General features: G+C 26.8%; 1 protein-coding gene across 2 annotated transcripts in view; it reads left to right on the top strand.

The window, feature by feature from the left end:
• Window positions 1–24,490, top strand: part of wb (wing blister) — a 326,545-nt gene that overhangs the window by 153,755 nt on the left and 148,300 nt on the right. For both annotated transcript variants that reach the window (XM_075293261.1, XM_075293262.1), the window contains exons 5-7: window positions 178–380; window positions 527–662; window positions 3,840–4,207. In XM_075293261.1, the coding sequence (XP_075149376.1) occupies window positions 178–380; window positions 527–662; window positions 3,840–4,207 (707 nt within the window). The remainder of the gene's footprint in view (window positions 1–177; window positions 381–526; window positions 663–3,839; window positions 4,208–24,490) is intronic.

The raw sequence follows: 24,490 nt of genomic DNA, 5'->3' as shown, positions 1-24,490 counted from the left end.
TAAATTGAAAATTCACTTACTTTTGCCCACAACAGTAGCCAAACAAATTCTTAATTCACCCTATTTTCTGTCTTGAAATGGTTAGAGTCTTAGCTAGATATGTAAAGTTGCTCTATTACAATTTCATTTTGCACCACCGATATTGTATTTCCATGTAATATTTGTTCTCTGTTACAGATGCGAACGCTGTAATCGTGGTTTCTATGGCAATCCGCTAGAGGGTACTCCCAACGACTGCCAACCATGTGCTTGCCCTCTATTGGTGGATAGTAATAACTTCTCACCAAGCTGTCAACTTAAAACCTACTCTATTATGGACATCAACCCCTTGTATGGTGTGGTGAAAAATACCGAATATATTTGCACACAATGTCCCCCAGGTGAGTGTATTTGCTATTTGTTTTTCACCTTGAGGGGAGAAATACAGTGATGTGCAGCAGATTGAGATTGATTTCTTTATGCATCACATTTCTTTCAAATTAAATTTATGTATTTTTTAATTTTGTTTGCTATATTTCCTTCTTAGGTTACACCGGTGATCATTGTGAAATGTGTGACGATGGTTATTATGGCAATCCCACTGAAATTGGATCCTCTTGTAGACCTTGTGATTGTGATGGAGGTCCTTGCGATGTTTTTACAGGACAATGTATTGTGTGCGAGTGAGTATATCAATGATAATTAAATAATAATTAAACGAGTTTTTTGAACTAATTTTGAATAAGAAGAATATTTTGTCAAAATTTTATTACTATAGGAAATTTTGTCAAAATTTTATTTCTATAGAAAAATGTTGTCAAAATTTTACTTCTATAGAAACTTTTGTCGAAATTTTATTTCTGTAGAAAATTTTGTCAAAATTTTATTTCTATAGAAAATTTAGACAAAATTTTATATCTATAAAAAATTTTGTCAAAATTTTATGTCTATAGAAAATTTTGTCAAAATTTTAGTTCTATAGCAAAATTTTGTCACAATTTTAGTTCTATAGAAAAATTTTGTCAAAATTTTAGTTCTATAGAAAATTTTGTCAAAATTTTATTTTTATAGAAAATTTAGACCAAATTTGAGTTCTATAGAAAAATTTTGTCAAAAGTTTATTTCTTTAGAAAATTTTGTCGAAAGTTTATATCCATAGAAAATTTTGTCAAAATTTTATTTCAATAGAAAAATTAGACAAAATTTTATGTATATAGAAAATTTTGTCAAAATTTGAGTTCTATAGAAAAATGTTGTCAAAATTTTATTTCTATAGAAAATTTTCGGAAAATTTTGTCAACATTTTTTCTATAGAAAATGTTCGCAAAAATTTTGTCAGAATTTTATTTCTATAGAAAATGTTGTCATCATTTTATTTCTATGGAAAATGTTGTCAAAATTTTATTTCTATACAAAACTTTGTCAAAATTTTATTTCTATAGAAAAATTTTGTCAAAATTTTACTTCTATAGAAATTTTATTTCTATAGAAAATTTAGACAAAATTTTATGTCTATAGAAAAGTTTGTCAAAATTTTATATCCATAAAAAATTTGTCAAAATTTTATATCTATAGAAAATTTTGACAAAGTTTGATGTCTATAGAAAATTTTGCCAACAATTTTAGTTCTATAGAAAAATTTTGTCAAAATTTTATTTCTATAGAAAATTTTGTCAAAATTTTATTTCTATAGAAAATTTAGACAAAATTTTATGTCTATAGATAATTTTGTCAAAATTTGAGTTCTGTAGAAAAATTTTGTAAAAATTTTAGTTCTGTAGAAAAATTTTGTCAACATTTTATTTCTTTAGAAAAATTTGTCGAAATTTTATATCCATAGAAAATTTTGTTCTGTATATAGAAAATTTTGTCAAAATTTGAGTTCTATAGAAAAATGTTGTCAAAATTTTATTTCTATAGAAAATTTTCGGAAAATTTTGTCAACATTTTTTTTCTATAGAAAATGTTCGCAAAAATTTTGTCAGAATTTTATTTCTATAGAAAATGTTGTCATCATTTTATTTCTATGGAAAATGTTGTCAAAATTTTATTTCTATACAAAACTTTGTCAAAATTTTATTTCTATAGAAAAATTTTGTCAAAATTTTACTTCTATAGAAATTTTATTTCTATAGAAAATTTAGACAAAATTTTATGTCTATAGAAAAGTTTGTCAAAATTTTATATCCATAAAAAATTTGTCAAAATTTTATATCTATAGAAAATTTTGACAAAGTTTGATGTCTATAGAAAATTTTGCCAACAATTTTAGTTCTATAGAAAAATTTTGTCAAAATTTTATTTCTATAGAAAATTTTGTCAAAATTTTATTTCTATAGAAAATTTTGTCAAAATTTTATTTCTATAGAAAATTTAGACAAAATTTTACGTCTATAGATAATTTTGTCAAAATTTGAGTTCTGTAGAAAAATTTTGTAAAAATTTTAGTTCTGTAGAAAAATTTTGTCAACATTTTATTTCTTTAGAAAAATTTGTCGAAATTTTATATCCATAGAAAATTTTGTCAAAAATTTATTTCTATAGAAAATTTTGTCGAAATTTTATTTCTATAGAAAAATTTTGTCAAAATTTTACTTCTATGGAAATTTTATTTCTATAGAAAATTTAGACAAAATTTTATGTCTATAGAAAATTTTGTCAAAATTTTATATCCATAAAAAATTTGTCAAAATTTTATATCTAAATTTTGACAAAGTTTGATGTCTATAGAAAATTTTGCCAAAATTTTAGTTCTATAGAAAAATTTTGTCAAAACTTTATTTCTATAGAAAGTTTTGTCAAAATTTTATTTCTATAGAAAATTTTGTCAAAATTTTATTTCTATAGAAAGTTTTTTTAAAATTTTATTTCTATAGAAAATTTAGACAATCTTTTGTGTATATAAAATTTTGTCAAAATTTTATTTCTATAGAAAATTTTGTTTAAATTTTATTTGTCTAGAAAATTTTGTCAAAATTTTATTTCTATAGAAAATTTTGTCAAAATGTTATTTCTATAGAAAATTTTGTCAAAATTTTATTTCTAAGAAAATTTTGTAAAATTTTTATTTCTATAGAAAATTTTGTCAAAATTTTATTTCTATAGAAAATTTTGTCACAATGTTATTTCTATAAAAAATGTTGTCAAAATTTTACTTCTATAGAAATTTTTGTTAATAATTTGTTTCTATAAAAAATTTTGTCAAAAATTTTGTCCAAATTTTATTTCTCTAGAAAATTTTGTCAAAATTTTATTTCTATAGAATATTTTGTCAAAATTTTATTTCTATAGAATATTTTGTCAAAATTTTATTTCTATAAAAAAATTTCGCAAAATTTTATTTCTAAAGAAAATTTTGTCAAAATGTTATTTCTCTAGAAAATTTTGGCAAAATTTTATTTCTCTAGAAAATTTTGGCAAAATTTTTTTCTATAGAAAATTTTGACAAAATTTTATTCTATAGAAAATGTTGTCAAAATTTTTTTTCTCTAGAAAATTTTGTCAAAATTTTAATTCCATAGAAAATTTTGTCAAAATTTTATTTCTATAGAAAATTTTGTCAAAATTTTATATCTATAGAAAATTTTGTCAAAATTTTATATCTATAGAAAATTTTGTCAAAATTTTATATCTATAGAAAATTTTGTTAAAATTTTATATCTATAGAAAATTTTGTCAAAATTTTATATCTATAGAAAATTTTGTCAAAATTTTATATCTATGGAAAACTTTGTCAATTTTGTCAATTGTATTTCTATAGAAAATTTTGCCAAAATTGTAATTCTACAGAAAATTTTGCTATTTTTTTTTCTATAAAAAAAAAAACAATATTTATTGGCTTTTCCCCCTTCTCATTTCAGAGGCAACACCGAGGGCTGGCACTGTGAACGTTGCAAAATGGGTTTCTGGGGTGACCCATCGGTGGGTTGCGAACCCTGTTCTTGTTTCGAAGAGGGTTCCGACAGTGCCGTATGTGATAGTACGGATGGCCAGTGTTTGTGTAAACCCCGTTATGCAGGGCAAAAATGTGATGAATGTGATGAGGGTTATGCATTGTTGGAAGAACAATGTACGCCTTGTGGCTGCGATGAATTCGGGACAATTGATCCTCACACTTGTGATCCCGATAATGGTCAGTGTTATTGCAAACCAGGTGTGACGGGTTTGAAATGCAACGAATGCAGTGAAGGCTATTTTGGTCTGAAAGAAGAATCCAATGGTTGTACGGGTAAGTTTGGAATTTATTTTATTTTTTATTTCATTTTTTTTTTTTTTGAATTTTGAAATGACTTTCTCAAGAGGGGAAATCAATAAAATATGTGAGGTTTTGAAATTTCCCATTTACCATTGCATATTGAGATATTTTATGGCCATAAACCATAAGAATCTTAACAAGAACCGCAGCAATTTCCAGAAATTAAATTGTTCTTTTTTGAGTTATTTTTAATGACGAAGGAGAGAATTGTTGTTTCCTTTTGTGTAATCTATACCAAATCATGCATTATTGTTCCATTGAAGAAATGTTTTGTTTTCTGCTTTTTTGGAGGGGAGTACCATCTACAAACACTTTACTTTAATTTCTTGAAATAAGTTTTCATTTTTCACTTTCCTTCGTTTTGATTTACAATCCCTTCATCATTGTGGCCATCATTTGTGGCAAGAGAAACATCATATTCCTGTAAAGATGGCTATCGCCAGCATGTGGCCAATGCTTTGGTATTTCTTCGTAATCAATGGAAGATTAAAAGCAGATGATCAACTTGATCACCGATCACTTTTCATTTCCAAAGTACTGGGCACTGCATAAGACTGAACGAACGGACAGATGGACAAATGTTCAATAAAGAACCGATACAATGGCCCAGACATGGTGCAATTGACCTGTTGCACTAGAATTGACGATGATGATCGTCAGGGCAGCATTAAAAATCATCAAGTGTAGAATATGGTCATTATGTTTCCCCCCTCCCCCACCAAGTTTCTTGGCAAAGGGAAATTTTTGTGGAAACATTAACTCATTTATGTCTTACCCTGCAACATTTCAAAAATTTGTGTTCTTTTTTTTCTTCATCTTTCGGTTATTCAGATCTTTAAGTTTGAAGTGTTTTTTTCTTAATCGCTGGAAGGCATTATTTGTGACGTTGTTTGCTTGGGCCCTCCTTGCCCCTTTGGGTTATTCAAAATGTAATTTATTTAATCATAATAATTTTCCGCTTTTAAAATTTACTTTTTTTGCCTTTTCTCTGATTTGAGTTTTTCAATGGGTTTATTGAAAATATTTGGATAAATGTTAATGTTCTATGGTTGCTGGACGTTGGATTTTGAATTATTGACCATTTGTGATTTGTGTTGTTGGTTTCTTTTTTTTGTTAAAAAAAAAAAAATTAATCGCATTTTCATCACCGATATGGGTCAATCATCTAAAAAAAATTTATATAGTTTTTGGGTTAATAGGATTTAAGAAAAACGAAAATTCAAAGATTCAAGAAAAATTGATTTATTCACAGGTTTGTTTAACTGTAACAAAAAGCCTTGTAATGTTAAATAACATTTTCAATCAGACTAAGACAAAATGAAATTTAATACATAACACTTACATTTAAAAAAGAAAGAAAAGAAAATGGGGTTTAGAAAAGTAATTAGCTGAGAGAAACAAATTTTTACTGTTTGGTCGATTGTTAGAATTCTTGATGTTTTGGTAGATTTTGCAAAATATACCTAACTAAGATGTACTTCAAAAATTTTCTATAAAAACAAAATTTAGACAAAAATTTTTTTTTTTTACAAATTTTTTTTTTGACAAAATCTTCTATTGTAATGAAATTATAACAAAATTTTCCATAGAAATAAAATTTAGACGAAATTTTCTATAGAAAAAAATTTTTTTTTCACAAAACTTCCTATAGAAATAGGTTAGGTTAAGTGGCAGCCCAATGTATCAGGCTCACTTAGACTATTCAGTCCATTGTGATACCACATTGGTGAACTTCTCTCTTATCACTGAGTGCTGCCCGACTCCATGTTAAGCTCACTGCCAAGGGACCTCCTTTTTATAGCCGAGTCCGAACGGCGTTCCACATTGCAGTGAAACCACTTAGAGAAGTTTTGAAATAATCAGACATGTCACCATCATTACTGAGGTGGGATAATCTACCACTGAAAAACTTTTTGGTGTTCGGTCGAAGCAGGGGGGCATTCTAACCATTGCACCCCGGTGGCTCCCTCCTATAGAAATAAAATTTTGACAAAATTTTCTTTATGAACAAAACTTTGACAAATGTTTCTATAGAAATAAAATTTTAACAAAATGATCTATAAAAATAAAATTTTTATAATACTTTCTATAGAAATAAAGTTTTGACAAAATTTTCTCTAGAAATAAAATTTAAAAAAAGATTCTATAGAAATAAAATGTTGAAAATTTTATCCATAGAAATTAAATTTAAAAAATAAATTCTTTAGAAATAAAGTATTGAAAAAAATTTCCATAGAAAAAAAATTTTAAAAAATTTTTACAACAATTTTGACAAAAAATTTTATAGAACTAAAATTTTGACAAAATTTTCTATAGAAATAAAATGTTGACGAGATTTTCTATAGAAATAAAATTTTGACAAAATTTTCTATAGCAATAAAATTTTGACAACATTTTATTTAGAAATAAAATTTTTGACAAAAATTTCTGTGGAACTAAAATTTTGACAAAAATTTCTGTAGAACTAAAATTTTGACAAAATTTTCTAAAAAAAAATTTTTTCACAAAATTTTCTATAGAAATAAAAAAATTGTCTTTATAAAAAAATTTTGACAAAAATTTCTAGAAATATAAAATTTTGACAACATTTTCAAAAAAAATAAAGTTTTGACAAAAATTTTCTATATAAAAAAAATTCAAAAAAATTTTCTAGGGAAATAAAATTTTTACAAAATTTTCTATAGAAATAAAATGTTGACAACATTTTCTATAGAAATAAAATTTTGACTAAATTTTCTATATAAATAAAATTTTGAAAAAATTTCCATAGAAATACAATTTTGACAAAATTTTCTATAGAAATAAAATTTTGACAAAATTTTCTATAGGAATATAATTTTAACAAAATTTTCTATAGGAATAAAATTAAAAAAATCTATAGAATAATATTTTGACAAAATTTTCTATAGATATAAAATTTTGACAAAATTTTCTATAAAAATAAAATTTTGACAAAATTTTCTATAGAAATAATATTTTGACAAATTGTTCTATAGAAATAAAATAAAATTTTGACAAAATTTTCTACAGAAATAAAATTTTTGACAAAATTTTCTACAGAAATAAAATTTTTGACAAAATTTTCTATAGAAATAACATTTTGACAAAATTTTCTATAGAAATAAAATTTTGACAAAAATTCCATAGAAGTAAAATTTTGACAAAATTTTCTATTGAAATAAAATTTTGACAAAATTTTCTATAGAAATAAAATTTTGACAAAATTTTCTATAGAAATAAAATTTTTGACAAAATTTTCTATAGAAATAAAATTTTGAAAAAAATCCATAGAAATAAAATTTTGACAACATTTTCTTTAGAAATAAGATTTTGACAAAAATGTCTATAGAACTAAAACTTTGACAAAATGTTCTACAGAAATAAAATTTTGTCAAAATATTCTATAGAAATAAAATCTTGACTAAAGTTTCTATAGAAATAAAATTTGGACAACATTTTCTATTTAAAAAATTGACATAATTTTACAAATTTTCTAAAGAAATACAATTTAGACAAAATTTTCTATAGAAATAAAATTTTGACAAAATTTTCTACAGATATAAAATTTTGACAAAATTGTCTATAGAAATAAATTTTTTTCAAATTTTCTATAGAAATAAAATTAGAAAAAATTCTTTAAAAATAAAATTTTGACAAAATTGTCAATAGAAATAACATTTTGACAAGATTTTCTACAGAAATAAAATTTTGACAAAATGCTCTATAGAACTAATATTTTGACAAATTGTTCTATAGAAATAAAATAAAATTTTGACAAAATTTTCTATAGAAATAAAATTTTGACACAATTTTCTAAAGAAATAAAATTTTCTACAGAACTAAAATTTTGACAACATTTTCATTAGAAATAAATTTTTGACAAAATGTTCTATAGAAATAAAATTTTTAAAAAATTTTCTGTAGAAATAAAATTTTGACAAAATTTTCTATAGATATAAAATTTTGACAAAATTTTAATTAATAAAATTTTGACAAAATTTTAATTAATAAAATTTTGACAACATTTTCTTTAAAAATAAAATTTTGACATTTTCTTTAAAAATAAAATTTTGAACAAGTTTCCATAGAAATAAAATTTAGAAAAAATCTTTAGAAATAAAGTATTGGAAAATTTTTCCATAGAAATAAAATTTTTAAAAAATTTTCCATAGAAATAAAATTTTGAAACATTTTTCCATAGAAATAAAATTTTGACAAAATTGTTTTTGAAATAAGTTTTTTCCAAAAATTTCTATAGAAATAAAATTTTGAGAAAATTTTCTGTAGAAATAAAATTTTGACAAAATTTTCAATAGAAATTAAATTTTTCACAAAATTTTCTACGGAAATAATATTTTGACAAAATTTTCTACGGAAATAAAATTTTGTCAAAATGTTCTATAGAAATAAAACTTTGACTAAAGTTTCTATAGAAATAAAATTTTGATACAAATTGCTATAGAACTAATATTTTGACAAAATTTTTTATAGAAATAAAATTTTGTCAAAATGTTCTATAGAAATAAAATTTTGACTAAAGTTTCTATAGAGATAAAATTTTTACTAAAGTTTCTATAGAGATAAAATTTGGACAACATTTTCTATAATTTTAATTTGACATAATTTTACAAATTTTCTAAAAAAATAAGATTTAGACAAAATTTTCTATAGAAATAAATGTTTGACAAAATTTTCTGCAGAAATAAAATTTTGACAAAATTGTCTATAGAAATAAAATTTTGACAAAATTTTCTATAGAAATAAATGTTTGAAAAAAAATTTGTTTAAAAAAAAATTTTGACAAAATTGTGTATAGAAATAAAATTTTGAATAAAATTTCTATAGAAATAAAATTTTTGATAAAATTTTCTATAGAAATAAAATTTTGGCAAAAACTTCTATAGAAATTAAATTTTGACAAAAATTTTCTATGGAATAAAATTTTGACAAAATTTTCTATAGAAGTAAAATTTTAACAAAATATGATTTTTTGTGTTTGAATGTTTTTTGGTGACATTTTCTTGAAATTCCATTTTATATAAAGAAACTAAACTATAAAATAATAAAAGAAAAATAAAACACTAGCTGATCTCATTTCTATGGTCAAATGAATATCTAGTGCAACATTGCAGCATGATATGATGCTGTAAACTGCATCATGGGCTGCGCATGCACATCTCATTGCTGGCAAGATGAGCTTAAATGACAGCTAACTATGAATGGCTTAGTAAAATTGTATTAACATTTCTGAATACTGGATAACAAAAAAAAAAAGTAAAAACAACAAACAAAAGAGATGTTGTATATCTTAAGCCAAGATTAACAAATGTATCAAATTTCCAATTATAGAGAAAAAATGGATGATATATATGTAAAAGTCTAAGTTGTATGTTAAATCCCCAGCTAGAAAATTGAATTTGTAACACTTTTCCCAAAAAATGACAGGCGAATGGAAAAGTTGATATTTGTTAGCAAATCATAGAAAATACAAAAAAAAAAAAATTAAATAAATCTCTAAGCGAAAATCATTGGAGATTTAATATTTGTTATATTCCCAATACTATGGTTGATTAGTCTTGTTTCGAAATACAATAAAATAAAATTGCAAATTACACAACCTATAGGAGGTGAATAAAAAATAAATTATTCGTTTATAATTGCGTGTTTGGTTCCCCATAGTCTGGCCAAGATTGGAGAACCTCTTTATTTACCCTTCCATTTAACTTTCGGTTATTCAGATCATTAAGTTTTTTTAAGTGATATTGACATCAGGTGTAAATATTTTAGTGAGAATATTTTTACACCTTGGTTTTAGTTTTACGATATTTCATACAAAAATGCATCAGCGCATTTTGTATATTTAGAAATGTAGGTCTAAGCTCTCAAATGAACATGATGGAAAAAAGCAAAGAGGGTTAAGTAAAATAATAAATTAAGTAAAAAAAAATAAAAAAAACATATATTTATTTATTTTGTAATATTTTAAAGCAAATTAACACTAAAAAAATTAGTTCAAAGATTTTGATCTTTTCTTAAGGATTTTGTTATTGATTCCGAGCCATAGATGCACTCGACTTTATACTTTACTCACTTCTTTATGAATAAATTTTATTATTTGTATCATTTTGTATTTCACCTAAAAGCCCATAGTATATTCATACCTTTAGTCGAATATGGTCCATATGTAATATATACCTTTGGTATATGTATATGGATTCAAGGCAATGTTGTCGCTTTTTTTTTTTGTTTGCCTCTAACATCTAAGAATAGGTAATCGTATCACCTTATCCAAGTACAAAAGTGAACTCCAAACAAATAAGGCATTTACAAGTGTTGATGGAAAATACCATCGAAAGGTGTTCAAACATAGATAATATACAAATTGTGTGCATTTTTGAAAGATATATTGAAGTAAGTAATACTCAATAGCTATGGTAATGTTGGGAAAAATGATGCATCTGTGAAATATATGTGGAAATATTTCTGGGAATTAGAAATACCTTGGTATACCGCCCACAAAAAAAGAAGGGATAGAGAAGAAGAATTAAAAACCAATTTTAATATATATATTAGACAAAAGAAAGGTCGATTAAATACGTATATATTCAGTTCTTGTGCGGTATATATAGGGAAGAAATAATTACGAACCGATATGAACTTTTGTGCGGTAATTATAGAGCCAGAATTGAAATATGGGGGTCGCTTTACATGGGGGTTATATACAATTATGAACACGATTCTACCAAAAATGGCAGATTTTTTATTGTTTGGTAGATTGGTAGAATTCTTGATGTTTTGGTAGATTTTGCAAAATATTTCTCTCCAACTAAGAGGTGCTTCATAAATTTTCTATAGAAATAACATTTTGGCAAAATTTTCTACAGAAATAAAATTCTGACCAAATTTTCTATAGAAATTATATTTTGATAAAATTTCCTAAAAATATATAATATTGACAACATTTTCTACAGAAATAAAATTTTGACAAAATTTTCTATAGAAATATAAAATTTTGACAAAATTTTCTATGGCAATAAAATTTTGGTAGATTATTTTTGGCTCTAGTGGCAATCGTGATTTTTCTGTGATTGAGGATCTGGGGGCTATATATAACTATAGATCGATATGTCATGGTTGTTATTGGCCATATACTAGCGCAATGTGCCAAATTTCAACCGGCTTGGATGAATTTTGGTTCATCAAGAGACTCCGGAGGTCAAATCCGGGGATCGGTTTATATGGGGGTTATATATAATAAACCGATATGGACCAATTCTGGCATGGTTGTTAGAGACCATATACTAACACCACGAACCAAATTTCAACCGGATCGGTTGAATATTGCTTCCTCAATAAGCTCCGGAGGTCAAATTTGACGATCGCTTTATATGAGGGCAATATATAATTATGGGCCGATGTGGACCAATTTTTGCTTAGTTCTTGGAGACCCTATACTAACACCACGAACTAAATTTCAACCGGATCGGTTGAATTTTGCTCCTTCAAGAGGCTTCGGAGATCAAATCTGGAGAACGATTTATATGGAGGCTATATATAATAATGGACCGATGTGGACCAATATTTGCATGGTTGTTAGAGACCATATACCAACATCATGTACCAAATTTCAGCCGGATCGGATGAAATTTCTTCTCTTTGAGGCTCTGCAAGCCAAATCTGGGGATCGGTTTATATGGGGGCTATATATAATTATGGACCGATATAGACCAATTTTTGCATGGTTGTTAGAGACCATATAATAACACCATGTACCAAATTTCAGACGAATCGGATGAAATTTGCTTCTCTTAGATGATCCGCAAGTCAAATCTGGCGATCGTTTTACATGGGGGCTATATATAATTATGGGCCGATATAGACCAATTTTTGCATGGTTGTTAGAGACCACATACCAACATCATGTACCAAATTTCAGCCGGATCGGATAAAATTTCTTCTCTTTGAGGCTCTGCAAGCCAAATCTGGCGATCGGTTTATATGGGGGCTATATATAATTATGGATCGATGTGGACCAATTTTTGCATGGTTGTTAGAGACCATATACTAACACCATGTACCAAATTTCAGCCGGATCGGATGAAATTTGCTTCTCTTAGAGGATCGGCAAGCCAAATTTGGGGGTCCGTTTATATGGGGGCTATACGTAAAAGTGAACCGATATGGCCCATTTGCAATACCATCCGATCTATATCAATAACAACTACTTGTGCCAAGTTTCAAGTCGATAGCTTGTTTCGTTCGGAAGTTAGCGTGATTTCAACATACGGACGGACGGATGGATGGACGAACATGCTTAGATCGACTCGGAATTTCACCACGACCCAGAATATATACTTTATGAGGTCTTAGAGCAATATTTCGATGTGTTACAAACGGAATGACAAAGTTAATATACCCCCCATCTTATGGTGAAGGGTATAAAAATATAACAAAATAGAAGAATAAAAAAATAATTTAAAAAAGCCAAATCGCTGTGTGTTAGCCACTGTTTCTATCAAAAGTCTCAAAATCATGGGGGTACAAATAAAAATAATTTTTTAAATAAAAAAAATAATAATTTTTTACGATTTAATGGTAAAAATTAATATTCTTTGTAATTAAAAAAAAAAAAAAAAAAAAAAAAAACAAAAATTTAAACAAATTTTTAAGATCACATAAAATGATCCAATTTGTTATAAAAATATCAATTAAAAAATATAAAAAATAAAAGAAATTAAAAAAGGGTTTAAAAGGCAAATCACTGTGTGTTAGCCACTGTTTCTATCAAAAGTCTCAAAATCATGGGGGTACCAATAAATATAATTTTTAAATGGAGAAAAAAAAATAATAATTATTTTTTTACGATTTAAGAATAAAAATTAATATTTTTTGTAAACAACAATAGAAATAAAATTTTGATAAAATTTTCTATAGACAAAATGTTTTATAAAAATAAAATTTTGACAAAATTTTCTAAAGAAATAAAATTTTAACAAATATTTTTATAGAAATAAAATTTTGACAAATATTTTTATAAAAATAAAATTCTGAAAAAATAAAATGTTTTAAATTTTTTAAATGAAAAAGTAATAATAATTTTTTACAATTTAATGGTAAAAATTAATATTCTTTGTAATTAAAAAAAGAAAAACAACAATAAAACCTTAAACAAATTGTTAAGATCACATAAAATGATCCAATTTGTTATAAAAAAAATCAATTAAAAAAATATAAAAAATAAAAGAAATTAAAAAAAATAGTTTAAAAAGGCAAATCACTATGTATTAGCCACTGTTTTTATCAAATGTCACAAAACCATGGGGGTACCAATCAATATAATTTTTAAATGGAGAAAAAAATAATAATTTTTTACGATTTAAGAATAAAAATTAATATTTTTTGTAACTAAAAAACAAGAATAGAAATATAATTTTGACAAAATTTTCTATTGACAAAATGTTTTATAAAAATAAAATTTTGACAAAATTTTCTAGAGAAATAAAATTTTGCGAAAATTTTCTATTGAAATAAAATTTTGACAAAATAGTCTATAGAAATAAAATTTCGACAAAATGTTCTATAGAAATAAAATTTAGACAAAATTTTCTATAGAAACAAAATGTTGACAAAATTTTCTATAGAAATAAAATTGTGAAACATTTTCTATAAAAATAAAATTTAGACAATATTTTTTATAGAAACAAAATGTTGACAAAATTTTCTATAGAAATAATAATAATTTTGCCAAAACTTTTTATAGAAAATTTTCTATACACACAAACAAATTATTTTCAGATTCAATCACAAAATTTATTGATCCAATTAATTTTTTAATTGAAATGCCTTCAATCATGAAAATGATAGTATCAATCACAGATTTAATTGGGTAAAAATTTCTTGGTTAAAAAATAATTGATTTCAATAGCAATTTTCAATTAATTTTTTAATTGATTCAATTAATTTTTTAATTGATTCAATTAATTTTTTAATTGATTCAATTAAAGTTTTAATTGATGTTGAAACTATTTTTAATCGCTATAGTATAATTCAATGAGTTTCTATAACTATTTTTAATAATTTTTAGTTTGATTTAAAAATTCGTTGTTTCAATTTCTTTTAATTAGGATTTAAAAAAAATATCCAGAATTATATCATGTTAATTTTATCAATTAATTTTTTAATTGAAAATTAAAAAATGTCAATCATCGACTTAATTGACTTAATTTTTCTAGTTTGATTAAAAGGTTAATAGTATCAATTAATTTTTTAATTGAAAAAGTTTTCAACTTCAATCAACTTTTTAATTGGAAATATTTTGGTGATATTTTTTTGTGTAGAAATAAAATTTTGACAAAATTTTCTATAGAAATAAAATGTTGACAAATATTTTTATAGAAATAAAATTTTGAAAAAATGTTCTGTAGTAATACAATTTTAACAAATATTTCTATCGAAATAAAATTTTAACAAAATTTTCTATAAAAATAAAATTGAGCAAAATATGATTTAAAATTTTGGAAATATGATTTTAAAATTTTCTCATAAATTAAAACAAATAAAATAAAGGTAGCACATATGTATAGTCGGTCAGTCAGTCAGTCAGACCGTCAATAACGCCAGTTTTACATAAACATTTAAGAGTATAAACGAATAATTTTTGTAACTAAAAAACAATCAAATTTTACTATATTTTAATTTTATTTTATTTTATTTTATTTTATTCTATATTATTTACTTTTTCTTTAATTTTTTTTACTCTACCTTATGTATAAAAAAATAGTAAAGTTTGATTGTTTTTAAAAAATATTATCTTATACCCTTAAATGTTTGGTTATACAATTGAAAATGTTTTGTAAATGAAAAACTTTTACTATTTGTTTTAATTTATGAGAAAATAGTGAAATTGTACTTGTTGTTTTTTTAGTTACAAAAAATATTAATTTTTTTTTATTTTTTTTAAGAAAAAAATGTTTCATGACACAAGTGTTTATTATCAATCTCAAAGTGTTTTGATTCCTATTCATATAAATTTTATTCCTACTCCTACTTCATTTTTTTTTTGCTGGTTGCATTTTATAAATTTTCCAATCACTTTTTCATGGCCTATTATAAAAAATTTATATATGCTTGTTATCTTTTACTTGCTACTAGGTTTATGACTATTTGCCATTATATGCAATATATTCTAATGATTCTGATAAGTGGTTGAGGCGATTCGATTGCTTTTTTTTTACGATTATAGCTCTATGAAATTGCAAAAAACATATGGATAATTCCTTTTATGATTTCACAACATAAATTAGATTTTTTCTTTTTTTTTAAATAGAATAAAAAAAATAATGTCTATGGATTAATGAAAACTCATAAATTTTTTACATTTGATTTAGTTTTGAACATAGAAAAAACCAAAAAATTATTAATTTCTGTTCTTTGGTGGAAAATTTATGTACTGTTAATTTCGAGTTGTCACAACTAAAAGTGCTCGTATAATATTTTGTAATTATTTTGCAAATAATATTTGCTTGGGCCTGTATGTCAGGGAAAATCAAAAGATATAAGCCACAGAAACCAAGAACCACAAGGTCTGTTATAGTTTTGTGGCAGACAGCCTGGTGCCAGGTAAGCGGAGATATACTGTGACATGACGACATGGCTTATTAAAAAACACCCTCCTTTTTGGTTTGGGCCAAATTGCCCACTTAAGATTCCTTTTTGCCCCTCCTTGTTGTGGTTTTATTGTTGTTCGTTTTTTTTAGTAATGAAATATTTCTACTCTCCAAGTGGGCCGCCGTTTGCTTTTACAGAAACTGGCGTTATTGACGGTCTGACTGACTGACCGACTATACATATGTGCTACCTTTATTTTGAAAATTCTGTACTGTTTTTTCTTCGATCTGTAACTTGTTGCATTCTTAAGAGTTGACTCGTTTGTTCAATGCTGCTGTAGTTTTCTACAATCTTGTTGACATTTTTATGGACATTGGAATGCTGTCTGTCGCAGAAGTTTAAAGCCATAAGTGCTTTGACCAGCCAATAGCAACATCAAAAGGAGTCCTCTCGCAATTTTGCTAGCTGTAACAGTTTTTAGTGAACGCAATTCTGGTCTTGGAGTCTTAATGGGAGGCTGCTGGCATGCGTTCGTTTGTTGATGTTTTATTATAGGAATTTTTCGCATATCCAGCAGCCAGCAAAGCATCCAGCCTTGATTTGAAATCAATGTTTGACTATTTAGCCTTAAAAATATCGCTTTTAAATTTTCGTATTTGATTAAAATATATTTAGCAAGAAATTAGTTGAATTGTTAGGTTTATAAGATAGGGGGCAACGATTTATGTTAGAAGTAAAATGTGATAATTACTGGCCACGTAAAATATTGACTGAATTCAAATAAAGTATTGAGTATTGAATTGTCCTGCTTTACAAAAGAGGTAATAAAACATTCAAAAGCTGCACACATAATATATTAGATGTTTTTATGAGCTAGCAGATATTAAGAAAAATCTATGATATATCCCAAGTTTCTATATCAATTCTCGCGCACACATGATGACCTTAATACTATTTTTTATTAATAAATATAACCAATCCGTATTGTGTACACCAATCTTCAGCGTTAGTTCGTATAAGCTGGCAAAATGTGTTTAAATATTTGTATAAAATAAGGGATTCTGTGTCTACAACTGAAGCCATCCATAAACCGCACACATGAATAGTTCTCTCAAGTTTGAACGTAGTAAGTGTCGATAAAACAAAAAATATAATCAATTTTGTAATATCAATTCATTTGCTGTTTATTTCTTAAAAACTGAAAAACTCTTCCTAGAAGCTGCACACATGATAGCCTTATGGAATTTGAGCATATATTGGTATTGCTAAAGTCCATTATATATAGCAATCTGTATAAGTAGTTCGCATGTTCTGGGAAAATGGTTTTTAAAATTTGGAGAAATATTACATTTCTCGTCTAAATCATCAATAGTCAAAACTATTAAAAACAATTGCACACATGCATAATTTTCTCATATTTGAGGAATATAAACTTCCATGAAAAGTAACTTATTATCCAATATAAGATATCCATTAAAAATTCTTTGAAATATTTTTGGTTGTTTTATGAAAGTTTCTCAAAAAATTTACACATCCGAGCTCTATCTAATTTTCGTATCTGTAAGAATTGCTAACTTATAGTATTGCACGAATTTCCAATAACATTTTGCATAGACTAGAAATACCAATTTTTCATTCGCCTAAGTTATGCAAAGTTAAAAAGTTACATACGGGCTGCACACAAGAATAATTTTACAATATTATGAGCACACAAATGTCTCTGAAATCCGTAATGTAATCTAATTTTTCGTATCAATTAAAAATCTTGTGCAATACAGTTTTGTACTGGTTCCCAAAAGGTGTATACATGTGAGTTTTATAAAATGCCGTTTCGACAAGCATTTAAAACCAATGAACGAGGGATGTGCTACGTAATTTTTAAGCTGGAAAACGTCTTCAAATATTTGTATAGAATAAGGGTTTTTTTGTCTACAAAAGATGTCATCCATAAGCTGCACATATGAAGAGTTATTTCAGGTTTGAACGTAGTAAGTGTCGATAAAACAAAAAATATAATCCGTTTTGTAATATCAATTCATTTGCTGTTTATTTTTTAAATACTGAAAAACTCTTGCTAAAAGCTGCACACATGATAGCTTTATGGAATTTGAGCATATATTGGTATTGCTCAAGTCCATTATGTATACTAATATGTATAAGTAGTTTCCACGTTCTAGGGAAAGAGTTTTTAAAAGTTGAAGAAAAATATTTTTTTTTTTATTAAAAACAAAACCATTTTTTTATTAAAAACAATTGCACACATGCATAATTTTCTAATATTTGAGGAATATAAACTTCCATGAAAAGTAACCTATTATCCAATATAAGATATCAATTAAGAATTGTATGAAATATTATTGGTTGTTTTATGAAAGTTTCTCAAAAACTGTATACATCCGAGCTCTATCTAATTTCCGCATCTGTATGTATTGCTAACTTATTGTATTTGTACGAATATTCAATAACAATTTGCATAGACTATAAAAATACATTTTTCTTTCGCCTAAATCATGCTAAGTTAAAAAGTTGCATACGAGCTGCACACAAGAATAATTTTACCACACTCTGAACATACAAACGTCTCTGAAATCCGGAATGTAATCCAATTTTTGTTATCAATTTTAAATTTTGTGAAATACAGTTTTTTACTGGTTCCCTACAAGGTGCGTACATATGCGTTTTATAAAAAGCCGTTTCGGCAAATATTTAAAACTAATAAACGAGAGGTCCTCGGTAATTTTTTAGCTTGAAAAACGTCTTTAAATATTTGTGTAGAATAAGGGATTTTTTGTCTACAATAGAAGTCATCCATAAGCTGCATACATGAAGAAAAAATATAATCCATTTTGTTCTATCAATTCATTTTCTGTTTATTTCTTAAATACTGAAAAACTCTTCCTAGAAGCTGCACACATGACGGCTTTATGGAATTTGAGCATATATTGGTATTGCTAAAGTCCATTATGTATACTAATCTGTAAAAGTAGTTGGCATGTTCTGGGAAAATAGTTTTTAAAAGATGAAGGAAAATTTTATTTTTCGTCTAAGTCTTCAATAGTCAAAACTATTAAAAACAATTGCACACATGCATAATTTTCTCATATTTGAGGAATATAAACTTGCATGAAAAGTAACTTATTATCCAATATAAGATATCAATTAAAAATTGTATGAAATATTATTGGTTGTTTCATGAAAGTTTCTCACAAAATGTACACATCCGAGCTCTATATAATTTCCGTATCTGTAAGTATTGTTAACTTATGCAAAGTTGAAAAGTTGCATACGAGCTGCACACCAGAATAATTTTCTCATATTCTGAGCAGGTTAACGTTGCTGATATGAAAAATTTTATTACATTCCGGATTTGAATGTAATAAAATTTTTCATATCAATTTTAAATTTTGTAAAATTCTGTTTTTTTTTTTTACTGGTTTCCAAAAGGAATGTACATGTGCGTTTTATAAAATGCCGTTTCGGCAAGCATTTAAAACTAATAAACGAGTGAGTTGCTACGTAATTTTATGACATAACAAGGATCCAGAGGAGGCCCATAAACAGTGGGCTGCAACATCCGGCGAATGGGCTCCGCCTCAGTAATGCTGGTGACATCTCTGAGAGTTTCGAAGCTTCTCTAAGCGGTTTCACTGCAATGTGGAACGCCGTTCGGACTCGGCTATAAAAAGGAGGTCCCTTTTCATTGAGCTTAACATGGAATCGGGCAGCACTCAGTGATAAGAGAAAAGTTCACCAAGCCTGATACATCAGTCTGCCACCGAACTGGGCTCCGAAGAAAACGAAGGCTGCTTCATCAGCCGGTAGTATAGTGAATGTCATTTCTTTCCGGGTCACATCTGTTGAAAAGTAAAAGTTCACAGAGCTTTACTATGCCGAAATATTGGACCGTTTCGCCGAATTCTCTGGTTGTACCTATTCGCATATACTCATCTATTTTTACATCTTTTGTTATGATACCACCTATTACCTGCATGGCCACAGCTGATACTGTTCAATAAGCAGAAGCTACTATTTTGCTGGACCGATATTAGCTTGTTTGCCCTCCGTGGTGCTTGTAAGCATATATCCATATACTTATTATTTTTAACTATTAATATACATGAAGTTAAAAATTTATTAGACAACAATAAATAATTAAACTACTGTCAATAGTTCTCTTGTCAATAGTTAAATGTTTTTGTTACTTATATATAATAATGATTTATTATGTTTGATCTCTTCAATTTTATTTTCTACTGTTTGTGTAAAGTTTGAAGGTCATATATAATAGGAGCTTTATTTTCATAATTGGACATTATAGATAATTTTAAAATTTTATTTTTTTGTATAAAATCAATTTTAATTGTTTTGTGTTCGAATTGTAAAGATTTCTTATATAAGTTTAACGTATATATAGAAATATCTCCCTTATTTCGTTTTTTATTCAAGATACAATGCAACTTCATCATAAATTTAATCAATGTGGAACATAAAGTTTCGTTGTGATGTGTGATGATGTGAACATTTTAATCCACTAAATCCAGCTGCAGATTACTTAAATGCGATTGAAATCATGAGTTCAACATAAAACCCCATCTGTAGTTCATTAAATTCATTATTGTTGTTATCAATAGCAATGCATTCATAATTCGGTTACAATCAAAAGTGATGAAAAAAAAAAAACAAATGCCCTCTGTCATTTTTCAATTTTACATAAAGATTGGACCCTTGTTATAGATTCCCTGGGTTAAATTCATGATGAGAGAGAGACATCATATTTAGTAATAAAAGCATAATTAAAATTTTTAACGCTTCAAAATAGATTACAAAACCTTTTCATTCATGCATGCAGTTTTAGTGTACGTATTTAGTTCGATTAAAAAAAATTCTTGTTGATGATGCCAACGATTTCTCCCTATAGGAAATAACTATTTGTCTGTCAATTGCCTCGTTTTGTTTGTCTTTTCATTTGTAATCCGTAAAATTAGTATTATCATTTTAATGTGGTAATCACCATTAAAATATAGAATAAAATTGAAACTATAAAAATTTATAACACATGAATACCACTCGTTTGAGATTATTGAGTATGGTGCTAACATCTATAATGGCTTAAGTAGGTGTTTGTCATAAATGCTTCCACATTTGTGGTGAATTTATGGAATTATTATAGAGTGACAACAGTTTTTAACAAATAAAGATGTGTTTTTTTTATGTGGTAGTATGAATGATTTCTTCCTGTTAATAAAATCAATACTTAATGACAGGAAAATAACATTTGATCTAGGCGCCGAACGAAATATTAGGAAATATATTTCCAAATTTGATTTATGTGTAAAAATATAAAGATTTATTATACTTTAATGAGCCATAATATGCTAAGTGAAAAGGGCAATCATGTGATGGCTAATATTGATGAAATTGAAATAAAGAAGACGAAATATGAAAATATATTTGGTTGTAGCACTTTTATATAAAGAATCTCGAAGAATCGAAAAATAAGGCGAATTGATATTAAGCATGTGATATCACTTCTGGGTTCTCTACAGTCTATTTTACTATTATGTATTACGTCTTTTCATGTGTGCAGTGAAAAATGTAGGATTTTGCCTTTTTTATTTTGTAATTCTGAAAAAAGCCAATGAATTAATTTTAAAAATCTGCCATAACTTCACGATTCATCATGGCCTATATTTCCAAAACGAATAATATTTTTCGTGTGTGCAGTTTACTCTATAAATTACACAATGTTGTTATGCTTAAAACTTAGGAAATAACTTAAATTTTTAGAATCATTTGTTCGATTTTGCTACCTCTGGCATGAAGAATGACATACAAATGGGCGAAAAGGTCGAAAGAATTGAAAAACAAAACGAATTGATATTAAGCACATGTGACTGGTTCTAGGTTCACTACAGTCTATTTTACTATCATGTATTACATTTTCTTATGTGTGCAATAGATAATGTGAGATTTAGCATTTTTAATTTTGTAGTGACCTGAAAAGAAATTTTCTATGAAGCCAATGAAATAATTTTAAAAATCTGCGATAACTTTACGATTCATCATGGCCTATATTTCCAAAACGAATAATATTTTTCGTGTGTGCAATTTACTCTATAAATTACACAATGTTGTTATGCTTAAAACTTAAGTAAAACTTAGGAAATAACTTAAATTTTTAGTATCATTTTAGATTTGTTCGACTTTGCTACCTCTGGCATGAAAAATAACATATAAATGGGTGAAAAGGCCGAAGAATTGAAAAATAAAACGAATTGATATTAAGCACATGTGACTGGTTCTAGGTTCACTACAGTCTATTTTACTATCATGTATTACATTTTCTTATGAGTGCAGTGAATAGTGTAGGATGTAGCCTTTTTCATTTTGTAGTGACCTGAAAAGATATTTTCCATAAAAACAATGAATTGATTTAAAAAATTTGCGGTAATTTTACGATTCATCATGGCCTATATTTCATACACGAATAATATTTGAACGTACGGAAACAACATCAATTTTTAGAATCAGTTTAGATTTTTCGAATTGGCTACCTCTGGCATGAATTATGACCTACAAAGTGCCCTTTTCGGCAATGTTGTGATGGCTAATTTTGGTTATAGCTCTTTTATATGAAGAATATCGAATAATAAAACGAATTGATATTAAGCATGTGATGCCAGTTCTGGGTTCTCTAGAGTCTAATTTACTATTACAATTTACATTTTTTCATGTGTGCAGTGAGTAATGTAGGATTTAGCCGTTTTCATTTTGTAGAGACCTGTAAAGAGACTTTCTATAAAGCCAATGAATTGATTTAAAAAATTTGAGATAATTTTACGATTCATCATGGCCTATATTTCATACACAAATGATATAAATTACACATTATTGTTACGCTTAAAACATAAGGAAACAACATCAATTTTTACAATCAGTTTAAATTTTTCGAATTGGTTACCTCTGGCATGAATTATGACCTACAAATTGCCCTTTTGGGCAATGTTGTGATGGCTAATATTGGTTATAGCTCTTTTATATGAAGAATCTCGAAGAATCGAAAAATAAAACGAATTGATATTAAGCATGTGACGCCAGTTCTGGGTTCTCTACAGTCTATTTTACTATTACGATTTACATTTTCTCATGTGTGCAGTGGGTAATGTAGGATTTAGCCGTTTTCATTTTGTAGAGACCTGTAAAGAGACTTTCTATAAGTCCAATGAATTGATGTAAAAATTCTGTGGTAAATTTACGATTCATCTTGGTCTCTATTTCATACACAAATAATAGTTTTCGTGTGTGCAATTCTGTCTATAAACTACACAATATTTGTTTGCTTAAGAAATTAAGCAATAAAATCAAATATTATGATCAGTTTAGATTTGTTCGAATTGGCTATCCCTGGCATGAATTATGGCCTACAAACGATCGAACAAGCCATTACATGTTGTACGAAAAAGCTCTGCGGTATTTTGATCCATTCCCAGTGATGCTCGTTTTTGAAATGATCGACACATTGGTATTTTTTGTGCCAATGTTAGCCTGCGAAATCCAAAAGTCCAACGGATTGAGATCGGGAGATTTTGGTGACCATTATACGGTAGAAATGAAACGAAGATCTCATTTCAAAGCCTTTCTTGAAATAACATCAAAGTTTAGAATCAGTTCAGATTTGTCGAATTGGTTACCTTTGAGAAATTGCCTTCGAACCACCGACAAAGCCGTAATATGCCGCACGAAAGGGCTCTGCGGTATTTTGACCCAATACCGACAAAGCGCAATTTTGAGATTTGGTCTGTTTTAGTACCAAACTTACTTTGCAATATTCCTCAGGTGAAAAAGTCTAACGGATTGAGATCCGGAGATTTTAGTGGTGGTTTAGTGCGGTAGAAATGAAAGGACGAACCTCCTATTGGTCCTGTTGCATTGTCAATGATCTGCGGTCGAAATGTTTTTCATCCTTTTATTAGAATTTTTTTATTTGAAATGACTTCTCTCCAGACAAAACCAAATTCAAATTCCGTAACTTGCGATTTTGATGCAAGCGAAGCAACTCCTTGGCTCTTTCCATTCTAACTTTTTTGCAGCGGTGAGCTCTCACATATTTCTGAGCTATAGTCCAAGCTCTGGATATAGGCCAAGCTCAATTTTCAATCTGTGTTTTATCGGTTCTCTTGATATGATTAGCTCACGACCAAGTTTTCTACCATTGTGGCGTATATTTCGATGCAATCTGGCCTTCACTTTTCGTATCATTTCTGGGGTTGTTGCCGTGTTTTTTCGTCCACCCTTTGGATGCTATGTAACCGGCCAGTAACGTGGTAACACATATTTGCACGAGAAGAAAAGATTTATTGACATTTAAATGTTGCCACTTAGCCACTTTTGGTTTTTCTAATACGCTTGAATTCCATCACGAATAACTTCATTTCAGAATTCAAAATACTTGTGTAAGCTGGAATAAATATGTCAGCTGTTAGAAGAACGGTTTAGAAATGAAAGAAATTACAGTTAGTAGCAATACATATCGGCCACTCTCTATATCTCGCATATAACCAATAACTCGGATTAACTGAATCTAATTAAAGTAATCAATTTAGGAATTGCATAATTTTTTTAAATGCTTCAAACCAATCAACCACTCAA

Source organism: Haematobia irritans, chromosome 2, assembly GCF_050003625.1.
Source record: "Haematobia irritans isolate KBUSLIRL chromosome 2, ASM5000362v1, whole genome shotgun sequence".
Lineage (NCBI taxonomy): Eukaryota > Metazoa > Arthropoda > Insecta > Diptera > Muscidae > Haematobia > Haematobia irritans.
This window is presented reverse-complemented; position numbering and strand designations above follow the sequence as displayed.